The sequence below is a fragment of the Mustela nigripes genome, chromosome 17 (assembly GCF_022355385.1).
Source record: "Mustela nigripes isolate SB6536 chromosome 17, MUSNIG.SB6536, whole genome shotgun sequence".
Lineage (NCBI taxonomy): Eukaryota > Metazoa > Chordata > Mammalia > Carnivora > Mustelidae > Mustela > Mustela nigripes.
The window spans coordinates 11,192,899-11,204,391 of NC_081573.1; the positions used below are offsets into that span (position 1 = coordinate 11,192,899).

An 11,493-nucleotide genomic window follows, 5' to 3' on the forward strand; every position below is an offset into this window, starting at 1 on the left:
TAGAGCTGGACATACTCGGCCCACCTCCATTCCCCAGCTGTGTCATCTTGGGCCAGTGACTTATCCCTGGGCTTCAGTTTTCTCATCTGTGAAATGGGATGGGTAGAAGTAGGACTTACTTTGTGGGGCATTAAGAGGATTAAAGGAGAGATTTCTGTCCATGGCCTTGCACAGAGCTTAGTGTTTGTTATTAACGTGTGTGTGTATGTGTGTGTATCCCTCCTTGCCTGTCTCATGGTAGGTATGTGTCTATCTGTCCCATCTGCCAGGCCTGGTTTCTCACTGTGCCCTCTCTCTCTCTTGCTCTCTCCTAACCACAGTCTGCCCATTCCTATCACCCTGGGCACTGGAAGGATGGCCACACAGCTGCTGACTGACGAGGCCCTGGTAAGTCCTGTCACGCTCTCACACTCCATTCCGGAGGCTCAAGCTTAAAGGGCAGGACTCCTGCCCAGGATGACCCTGTTGCTCCCAACACCCCTGTGGAGCTCACGTGCTCAGCACAGTCTGCAGGGGCCTGTGTCTGCCCTGCGGGGGGTGGGTTGCATGCAGGGGTGCTGCCCTCCTCTGCTCTGCCCTTTCCGGGCCCAGCAACCCCTTGCCTGCCCCTGACACTGGCTTCAGCCAGCCGAGAGGGACAGGGCAGCTGGGAGGGACTGGCTTTCTCCTCGGGGCTTTCAGGAGACAAATGGTCCCCTGGGAAGTGGCGGTTAAACACACCACATCAAGTGTGAAAAAGGCCCCTACAGAGGGACTTGGGCCGCACACTGGACCAGACTCATGAATGTCGCTTACGAACACCCACACACGTGGTGAAAGTCCAAAACACAGGCTGGAACGGGCCTGCACACTTCGGACAGCGGTTACCTCTGGAGAGAGAGGACGCCGCCCTGGGGTAGGGCAGCTGGGCGCCTGTGGCTCTCGCTGGTAGGCTTATGCTTTAATGGGTGGCACATGTATGGTTGCTTGTTGTATTTTTCTCTAAATTTCCTTTTGTGCCAGAAATATTTCATAATAAAAAAATAACATGGATATTCCTAGAAAACTGAGAAAACACAGTAAACTGTAAGTAAGACAGTATAATTCACTCAAAGTCCCTTTCCCCATATATAGGCCATATGGATATTTGGGTATTCATTTATTTTCTTCCTTCCCTGATTATTATTATTATTATTATTATTTAAAGATTTTATTTATTTATTTGACAGAGATAGCAAGTAGGCAGAGAGGCAGGCAGAGAGAGGGAGGGAAACAGGCTCCTTGCGAGCAGAGAGCCTGATGCGGGACTCAATCCCAGGACCTGGGATCATGACCTGAGCCGAAGGCAGAGGCTTTAACCCACTGAGCCACCCCGGTGCCCCTCTCCTTCTATTTTTGTTCTCAGAAACTTGAGCAGGCTTCCCCCTGAGCAGGGAGCCCGATGCGGAACTCCATCCCAGGACCCTGGGATCATGACCTGAGCCAAGGCAGACACTTAATGACTGAGCCACCCAGGTGGCCCTATCATTTTAATATTGAGATTTTTTTTCCCCATTCAACTTTTAATTAATAAGGATTTCTCTTATTTTGAAACTTCATAAACTTTCAAACATCACTAGTTTGACTTAAAAAAAATAATTTATTTTATTTTTTATTTTTTAATTTTTGACACAGAGAGAGAGATCACAAGTAGGCAGAGAGAGAGAAAGGGAAACTGGCTCCCCAGTGAGCAGATAGCCTGATGCAGGGCTCAATCCCAGGACCCTGAGACTACGACCTGAGCTGAAGGCAGAGGACCCTGAGACTACAACCTGAGCTGAAGGCAGAGGCTTTAATCCATTGAGCCACCCACGCGCCCCTAAAAAATAAGTTTTTCTTTTTTTTTTTTTCTAAATAAGTTTTTCAATGCTATAAATAGCCTATCATAAAAGAAGATTCCTGGCAGGTAAGGAAATACACGATCATTATAAAGAGCTTAGAAAAATACAGAAGAACATAGCAAAGAGAATCGGAATGACCTGTGTGATCTTACTGCAGGAGATAACCACTGTTTGGTGTTTGTGTGTCTTTCTTTCCCTGGATACATGCTTTGCAAAAACCAGAATCACAGTTTTTATATCCTGTTTTTTTGTTGTTGTGGAATATTTCATCCTAAACATTTCTCTGTGTAGTTAAAAGCTCTCCGTAACATCCATTTTAATGGCTACATACAAATTTTACCTAAGGGCTGTAGCTGGTTTCCTTCGTGGTTCTTTCATGGGACATTTATTTGTTTCCTGTTACTCGTGGTTATGAACAGTATCAGGAGGGACATGGCTGGTGCATAAGTCTTTCCGTGCGTTTCATATGATTTCTTAAGTGTGCTTCCCTGAGGAGGAATCCTGGGTTGGATGTTTCTGAAGCCTTCCATGAGGCACGTAGCACTTTCCCGACAGGTGGTGGCGGTGTGTGTGTTCCTGCCAGGCTGGAGGGAGGTTTGCGTTTACTGTTGTCAGAATTTCTTCTGCACTTGGCATATAAATGACACACGGTGTTGACCTTGAGCGTGATGGGTGACAAATGGTGTCATGCTATCTCTTTCTGAGTAGCGTTGTCTGTGGTATTGGTCCGGGTTTATTTTCAGCAAATGTTTGTTAGCCATTTCTGCAGGTGGGTAGATTATCTGTCTACAGGATTCTCAGTATTTTGGAAATTTTAAGCATGCACACGTGTGTATGTAAGTAGATGTGGCAGCTATTCTTCCCAGGCTTGCTCTTTGTTTCTTCTTTTATTCTATATTTTTAAAATACAAAAGCATTTCAGATTTTTATTTATTTAATTTATGTTTTTAAAGATTTTATTTATTTATTTGACAGAGAGAGATGTTGGGGTCTGGTATCAAAGGAATGGGACTGAGACAAAGTGAAAGTTTTGCAAAGTTTTATTCTATGCCAAGCATTAGAAGTCAGACTGACTGGCCAGGGCCGCCTCCGAAGAGAGCGACTCCATCCCGATCTCACAGGCTGGTTTTATAGGGCATAACCGCAGACCCAAGGTACGTAGCTTCTATTGTTAAGGCGTTTACTCCCAGAATCAATACCCAGAACCAATGCTAGGAACTACTGGGGTGTTTATTCCCGGAATGAAGTCTGTGGATATAAACAGTAATATGGCTACCTAGGCAATATGGAGTCATGCTGACTAAGCAGGCCCTAATGGTTAAACAGGTTTTAACATTAAATTGGCCCTAACAAGAGACACAGCGAGAGAGGGAACACAAGCAGGGGCAGTGGGAGAGGGAGAAGCAGGCTGAGCAGGAACCCCAATGTGGGGCTCCATCCCAGGATGCTGGGATCATGACCCGAGCCGAAGGCAGAGGCTTAACCCACCGAGCCACCCAGGCTCCACATTTCAGATTTTTAAAACCAAATTTGCCTCTCCTTCTGTGGTATCATCCGTTGTCTTTATTATTTTTTTTTTTTAAGATTTTATTTATTTGACAGACAGATCACAAGTAGGCAGAGAGGCAGGCAGAGAGAGGTGGGGAGGCAGGCTCCCTGCTGAGCAGAGAGCCCAATGTGGGGCTTGATCCCAGGACTCTGGGATCATGACCCGAGCCGAAGGCAGAGGCTTAACCCACTGAGTCACCCAGGCGCCCCAACATCTGTTGTCTTTAAAGGTCTCTCTGTTCACAGGTCATACATGACCTGTATTTTCTTCCCTTTTTCCATTTATCATTTAGGTGATAATCACAAACTTCTGAATCTTTTGTGTATCTACCTGAACTTTAATTTGCTGCATGAACGTGTCAATTCTGTTGTCTGTGAGTGTCGGTTTGTCATGATGTTTATGTAACTCCTTTATTGGGACACACCCCGCCTGCCTGATCTCATCTGACCACAGGGCTGTGCGGCGGCCACCCCGGGCAATTGCAGAACGTCCTCACCCGCAGACCGGAAATGTGTGTCCGGTAGCACTTGCTGCCCTTTGTTCGGGTAACCCCTGATCTACTTCCTGTCTCTGTGAGTTTTCATATCAGGACGTTTCACGGAGTGGAACCGCCGGCCACGTGCTCGTTTGTGTCTGCGTTCAGTGCGGTGGTGGTGGGGCCCCGCCTTGCGGTCACCTGTGCGAGGGCTTTCGCGGTGGCGCAGGGAGAGCACGCTCGCTCATTCACTTTCTGGTCATTGTTAACAGCGGTGCAGTGGACAGGGCAGGTTTTTCGTGTGAACCCGTGTCTTTGCTTCTCTCGGGCACACACTCAGGAGAGGGATTGCTGGCTCCCACAATGACTACTTAACCGTCGAAGCGGCCATCGACCTCTTCCAGAGCAGCTGCCCCGAGCTGTCTCCGCTTGTACCTTGTCGGTGCTGGTTGTGTCTGTTTGTTCTTTTCCCTGCATTATTTAGGAGGACTCGGAGGGCTCAGGTGCATTTGGGGTTAAGCTTCATGTCTGCGGGAGGTCTCCCTGACCACCTGCTGTCTGCCCTCCCAGCATGCTTGGGCAAGGCATGGGCTCTGAGACTTCCCGAGATTGGCCGTGTGGTTCTGGGGCACTTTTGTACACCCCCAGCCCAGGCTTGATGTGTGGGACCTGCTCAGCAAATAGTTGACTCATTGGGTGAGCTGAGATGGAACGTGTTTAGGGTAGACTTTCTGAAGGAATTAGCATATAAAAAAATTAAAATAAATTTTAAAAGGGGGCAGGAGGAAACTTGAAGTGATGGATGAGTTTATGGCCTTGATCGTGGTGGTGATTACATGAGTGTATGCTTTCCAAACTTAGCAAATTGTATTCATTAATGTTCATGGCTTTTTGTATGGCACCCAGGCCTCAATAAAGTGGGTTTTTTTAAAAGAAGGAATTATTAACAGGACTGGTCAAAGGATGTATTAGGTCAGAGAATTAAATAATATTCTGTATCAATAATTGTTATTAATAATAAAAAGTATATATAAGATACATATGAAATAGCAAAATTAATCAACTGATGATAGCAAAAGCTGGCGTCTGTCAAGCGCTTACTCCAGCCATACCAGGCACGGGGCTGGAAGCACACATCCTTACCTTGCTTAACACCCAGGACAACCGTAGGGGGTGATTGTTGTTATGAAGCCCACAGAACAAATGAGTCTCAGAAAGGTTGAGAGAGTAGCCCAAGGAAACTCAGCCTAAGAGGGACAGAGCCAGGATTGCACTGCAGCCTACCGGCCTCCCAAGTCAAAACCCTTAACCACTGCTGCATGCTGCTTCTGCATCGGGGGATGGTGGCCCCTGCAATGGCGAGGCCAGCATGAGCCCAGGGCACTGGGCAGGTGCTGGGGACAGTGAGAGAACTGGCCAGCAGATGAGGTCTCCCAGGGAGGAAGGGCTGTGGTTCAGGGCCCAGGTTAGGAGTGGTGCTCAGCTCACTGGAGGGACCCAACGACCTGTGGGAGGCAGTGACAGTAGCTGATGGTTGTCAAGCACCTGCTGTATGGATGTGCTGTTCTGAGCAGCAGATGGGGATTACCCTAATTCTCATGCCCTCCTTCTCATAGATACATTTACTCACTCGGGAGCTGTTTGCCGCGCGCCGGCCGGACGCCAGGCATTGTAGGAAGCCTGGGGATATTGTGGTGAGCAGGACGGAGGCACTGGCCTGCTAGTGCTGCCATGACAAAGCGGCACAGGCTGGGGGGCTAACAGCGGAGACCTGTCTTCTTACAGTCCTGGAGGATGAAGTCCCCACGGTCAGGGTGTCGGCAGAGCCACGCTTCCTCTGAAGGCCTTAGAGGAGGAGCCGCTCCAGGCCTCCCTTCGGGCTTCTGGTAGTTCTGAGCTCATGGCAGCATGACGCCCGTCTTCCCGTGGCTTTCTCCCTGCCCGTGTGTCTGTGTCTAAATCTCTCTTATAAATGGACATCAGTCCTGTCGGACTGAGGGCCTACCCTGGCCCAGTATGATTTCATCTTGACTCATTACATGTGCAATGTCCCCGTTTCCAAGTAACGTCCATCCTGGGGTGGGGGTTCAGACTTCCACACAGGACTTGGGGGTGGACGTAATTCAACCTACGACAAGCGCTTCGGATAGGACCCAGCCCACAGCAAGTGTGTAAGTGGTAGGTCTCCTCACGTGGTTGTTGACGTCACCTCCATCATCATTACCTCCCATGCTGCGGAATATTCATTTTACACACAGGGTTTATAGCATCTGTCGGGAAGGCACCGAGGCTTCCACCCCAGGAACTCCCCACCGTTCCCCATTGCCTCATCTGCCTCTTAAGCCTCAGACCCCTGTGGCCTCCCCGCACAGACCCAGCCACTCATTGTCCCTCAGACTGCGTTCGGTGTCAGCTTTCCAAAGTCTTCCTGGACGCGCCCTAGAGCTGCCATTGCTCGGGTGCCTGGAAGACTTCTCGGTGGTGGTATTCAGATAGCTGGTCGATCTCATGTATGTTCTTGTGCCTCGTTCATGAGGAGCTCATTCTTGAACTATCTCTGTGTCTGTTTCCCAGCTCCTATCTCAGTGACTGTAGCTCTGCAGGGCTCAGGACGGTGTGTGGAACGACTGGATTCCTTCTGCCCTTACTGGGCAACTAGTGGACACATCCATTTGCAGGGTCGTGGTCATTACCCCTTTGATTCCTGCTCTGTTTCTAAAGTGTGTGATGTTCTGCTCTAATCAGTCTTACGTTTGTTTTATTTCTATGTCAGAGGACCGTCCCGATATAGGTAGGCACCAAGAACACTGAGTGGTCGGTCCCTTCAGGACTCCACACTGTGTTGAAATCACTCCAGATACATCCCATGCCTCCCCTAAATCCTCTTGGCTTTTCTGGCCATTTCTCTAGACCTCCATGAGCAGGGCCCTGCGGTGAGTGGTTGTGGGTTTCCTCTTACAGGAAACAGTGACGTTCAGGGATGTGACAGTGGACTTCACCCAGGAGGAGTGGCAGCAGCTGGAGCCTGCCCAGAAGGACCTGTACAGAGATGTGATGCTGGAGAACTACAGGAACCTGGTCTCTCTGGGTAAGGGGGCAGCTTCGCTGAATTACTCACCATCAGCCTGTCACTTGAGAACTACAAAGAAATAAGAAAAAGAGTGGACAGATTTGACTCTGTAGAAAGTTCAAAGATAAAAATAAAGTTGACAGGTAATGAAGTGGGGGAATAATATTTACCACATGTATAATAGAGGATTACAATTATATCAAGAGCTCCTAGTAATAAGAATGAAGTGAGAACCAGAATGATAGAAAGGTGGACCAAACATACGAGCTGGCAGTTCAGAAATGTCGAAATACACTAAATTACACTTTATAAAAGGTTTTTAACCCTTCCCAGTAGCCAAAAGAAATACAAATCAAGTCAAAGAAATACCGTTTTTGCCCACGAGGAATGATAATTATCGGCATCGTAAGGGTGCAGGGAAAGGGACTTTCCTGTTTTCAGAGTATAAAGTTGGAATGGCAGTTTTGGAGTATCGTTGGACGTTATCAACCAAAATTTGAATGGTTACATTTTTAGGGATCTGTCCTTTAGATGTGTTCCTGTGAGTGCGCAGAATTTTACGTAGGAAGGAGAGGAGAAATGACCTCAGTGCCCACCCATGCGAGACTGACTAAACACATCAGATTGTACCCGTTTGACGGAGACCATTTAGCTCATCAAAGACAAATACTGTGTATAGATGCTGACATGAGAGGACAGAAGATGTCCCTTAAACCACTGACTTCCAGAACGAGAATATGTTCCCATTTCTCTCACAGCTTTTGTGGAAGTATAATTGACCTATGATTAACTGCACATATTTAAAGCAAACATTCTGATGCATTTTGACATCTGTATACGCTCGGGGGGGAGACCATCACCATGATCCAGATAATGAACACATCCGTTATCCCTTTGTAATATCGCTGTGTGCCTCCCACACCCACCTTCCGGTCCCCAGGCGGCCACTTTATGTGTGAGTGCCCAATGGCACTGTGGTTTAATTTGCATATCCTGAAATTTTGTATATACGCACTCAAGCAGCATGTTCTCTCTGTCTCTCTCTCTCTCTCTCTCTCTCTCTTGGTCTGCTTTCTTTTGCTTGGCTTAATTATTTTGAGGTTCACCCATGTCATCTGTATCAGTAGTTCACTTCTCTTCATTGCTGAGTAATATTCTGTTTCACGGATAGACCAGGATTCGTCCATCCGTTCAGTTGTTGGTGGACATGCAGGTTGTCTCCAGTTCTGAGCCGCCGCAGATAGAGCCACTGTGAACCGGTGTGTACAGCATTCACAGAGGACCTGTGCTTTCCTTTCTCTTGAGCAAACACTGGGCAGTAGAATGGTTCAGTCATGTGGTGGGTGCATATTACCCCTTCAGGAAACTGCCAGACACTTTTCCAAAGCAGCGGTGCCATTTTCCATTTCCGCCCGCAGAGCCCGGGACTTCCAGGTGCTCCGTGTTCTTGTTGAAGGTTCATGTGCACATTCTTGGTCATTTGAGCCATTTTCAGGGGTGTGTGGTAGTGGTGGTGTTGTGCTTTTGGTGTCCTGTCTGAGAGACCATTGCCTGATCCAAGGGCACTAAGATTCACTCTGGTCTTTCCTCCTAAGACTTTTGTAATTTTGGCTCCTCATTTAGGCCTTCGGTCCATTTTGAGTTAATTTTTGTGAATTTTGCAGGAAAGGGGTCTAATGTCAGTCTTGCATGTGGGTATCCAAGGGCCCCAGCACTCATGCTGAAGAGCAGAAGCTTCTAATTTCATGTAGCCCGATTTATCGGTCATTTTTCTCCATGATCGTGCTTTTGATGTCCTCTCTAAGAAATCTTTGCTTATCTCAAGGCCACAAAGGTTTTCTTCTTTAAGTTGTACAGTTTTATGTTTTATTCTGTGATCCTTTAATTTTGTAATGATGCAAAGTGCTAATTGAAGCTCATTTTTTTTCATCAAATGAAAAAAAAGCTGTACTTTTCCACTGGACATTCCATGGAATTTTCTCCACGGAATTGCTTTTGCACGTCTGTCAAAAATCAGTCGTCCGTGTGTGTGTGTGGGGGGGTCCAATTCTGGGCTCTGTTCTGTCTCCTCCGTCGATGTCTGTCGCAACACCAACACCGTGTCATTTGCTCTTCTCTCAGTTCCTGCCTTTATGACCTGTGCTCAGTCTAGGCAGCTTGCTGTCCTCACGACCCTCTGAGTGTCCTGGCCAGTGCCTGTGAATTATGTGGTACAGGTTTCATGGCTGGCTGCTGTGAGAAGTCGCTGTTCCCAGCCTTCATTGGCTCTGGGTACATTTTTAAATCCTTTTGGGTGTTTTTTCCTAAGCTTGGGTAGTTTCCATGTCCGCTTGTTCTGATCAGGAATCTGATACTCGCAGATCTCCAGAACACTCTCTCTGCTCATGCAATCTGTCAGGCTTTGCCTCAGTGTCCACCCTCCTCCCACTAAGGCCCCATAGCACGGCCTGCAGCCTTTCTCCTGCATAAGCTGGGTGGTCGTAGGGCTTGCCTGTCCGATCCCACCTCTCAGGTCACGTTGCCCTTTCTTGGCTAATGTCCAGTGTCTTACAACCTTCGTTTAACATATTTTGTCTTCCCCCTTCCCCACTGCTTTGGGCTGTAGGCTGAGGGGAAATCTTATCCCTGTTTCTCAATCTGGGCCAGAAGCCCCATTTGAGGGAGGAAAAAATGGGTGTGTGTGTGTGTATACAGGTTTGTCTTATGTACTTTTGTAAAAAGGTGTGCACTGGGGAGAAAATTCTTTTTTTAGGGGGTAGAGAAAGTTCTAAAAATATGACCCAAATGGTTAACACAGGTGATATTGCAGGAGACTTCCGTTTTGTTATTTTTTGATGTTTGTTTAATAACAAGGGTGAATTACTTCATGATCAGAAACAGTCATAGAATTATCGAATATGGGAAAAGAAGGTATGAGAGACAAGAAATCTAGTTCCACAAAAACATCCCTACTTAGATCCAAAGGAGTGAAGAGCGTCTTGCACATTAGTGGCTTTTTGCCCAAGTGACCTCTCCAGACACTGTCCTGTTAGCAGTTCCCTTGGCTGCAGCAAGAAAGTCCATGTCCACGCCTGCCACAGGCCACACGTTGGTGGGCCGCTGCTGTTTGCAGGGCCTGTTGGTGAAGCGCTGTGGGGCTGGTTGGTTTAACTGGGCTGACGTCAAGCTGTCTCTTCACAGCTTTTCAGAGCTGACAGCCAAGTGTTTGCTTTTCTGCAAATGACCTCTCCTGATGGGTTTTAGTCCACGAAAAGGAGGCTGCCTGCTTTCCCCTGCCCTCTTGGATTGTGGGGTGTGTGGCATCCTGCTTCTTAAGGGTGTTTGCTCCAAAGAACTTCCAACAATTTCCAGCTGAGACTCTGCCTGCTTTGACCTCTGTAGCCATGGCCTGTTGATACTCCAGCACATCTCAGATCCCACCGGCCCCATCCGGATTCACCATCCCCTTCCTGTCCCCACCCCACAGCCTTCATGTCCTGTGTTGCCACCTGCCCTAACATCAGGCTGAACATCAGGCACACCCCAGGGGGGCTAAGCCATGATCATTCCCCTACCTTAAGTATTTCCCACATTTTTTTCTCTGGGATAGGAAGGTACCTCACAGCAAAATCAGTGACTTCTCAGGGCGCATGGCTCTGGGATCAGACCGCTTGAATCCAGCTCTGCCTCGAATGTGCTGTGCCCTTGAGTTTGTGACTTGTTTCCCAGACCCTCAGTTCCCTCGTCTGTAAAATGGGTACACTCAGGAGTACCTAGCTCGCATGTGGTTGTCAGGGCCGTGTGGGATGATCCACGCAGAAGGCTTCGCGCCGTGCCAGGCATGATGCCCAGGGAATGTTCATCTGATGGCTTCTGTGTGCCAGGCAGTGCTGTAGGAGCTGGGCTCTGACAAGGTCTGTGCCCTCCTGGAGCTCACTGTCCACAGGGCGGCTGACAATAGACAGATCCAGGCAAGAGCAAGCAGGAGGGGTGTTCCTTTCCACTGTAGGATGACAGGGAAGGCCTCCCTGTGGCGGATGTTAGCTGGGGGCTGAAGGATGTGCACCGTTGGGAAAGTGGGGTGGGGTGGTGGCAGATGCAAAGGCCTGGAGGCAGGAAGAACTTGGCATGGACAGCTTTGCTGGGAAAAAATAGGGAGCCACAGGGCAAGTGTGACTGACAGCAAATGAGCTGGGATGGATGGCGGGAGACAGGAGAGGGGGGCCTGGCTCTGTCCTGAGGACCCTTTAGACCAGGGGAAGGTGCTGCCTTTGATTCTGGACACTCAGCACGTCAAGAAGACACTGGAGAGTTTCACCTGACTCTTAAGAACATCCTCTAGCTGCTGAGTGGGAAATGGTTGTAGAGGGGTGAGGGCAGTGGAGGGTGGTGGATCTTGCTGCATTTTGGCCAGAAAATCCAGGTGGCTAACTCGGTCCTTGGCAGGGGTGAGAGGCGAGATTTGGTCTAGCCCGAGCTATTGTGTGCGTTCAGTGCTCCTGCCCCCCCATCTGGATGGCAGGAGGAAAGGGGTTAATCAAGGCTGACTGCTCCGTCCTTT

General features: G+C 48.5%; 2 protein-coding genes across 3 annotated transcripts in view; both read left to right on the plus strand.

The window, feature by feature from the left end:
• Window positions 1-11,493, plus strand: part of ZNF470 (zinc finger protein 470) — a 38,889-nt gene that overhangs the window by 23,514 nt on the left and 3,882 nt on the right. Inside the window, exons 2-3 of one of the 2 annotated variants that reach the window (XM_059383167.1) lie at window positions 321-387; window positions 6,845-6,971. In XM_059383167.1, coding sequence (XP_059239150.1) covers window positions 355-387; window positions 6,845-6,971 — 160 coding nt within the window. In that variant the 5' untranslated portion in view covers window positions 321-354. The remainder of the gene's footprint in view (window positions 1-320; window positions 388-6,844; window positions 6,972-11,493) is intronic. The other variant, XM_059383168.1, reaches the window with a different exon arrangement.
• SMIM17 (small integral membrane protein 17) overlaps window positions 1-11,493 on the plus strand; it is a 56,257-nt gene that overhangs the window by 4,100 nt on the left and 40,664 nt on the right. Inside the window, exon 2 of the mRNA XM_059383213.1 lies at window positions 321-387. The gene's annotated coding sequence lies outside the window, so the exon portion shown is untranslated. The remainder of the gene's footprint in view (window positions 1-320; window positions 388-11,493) is intronic.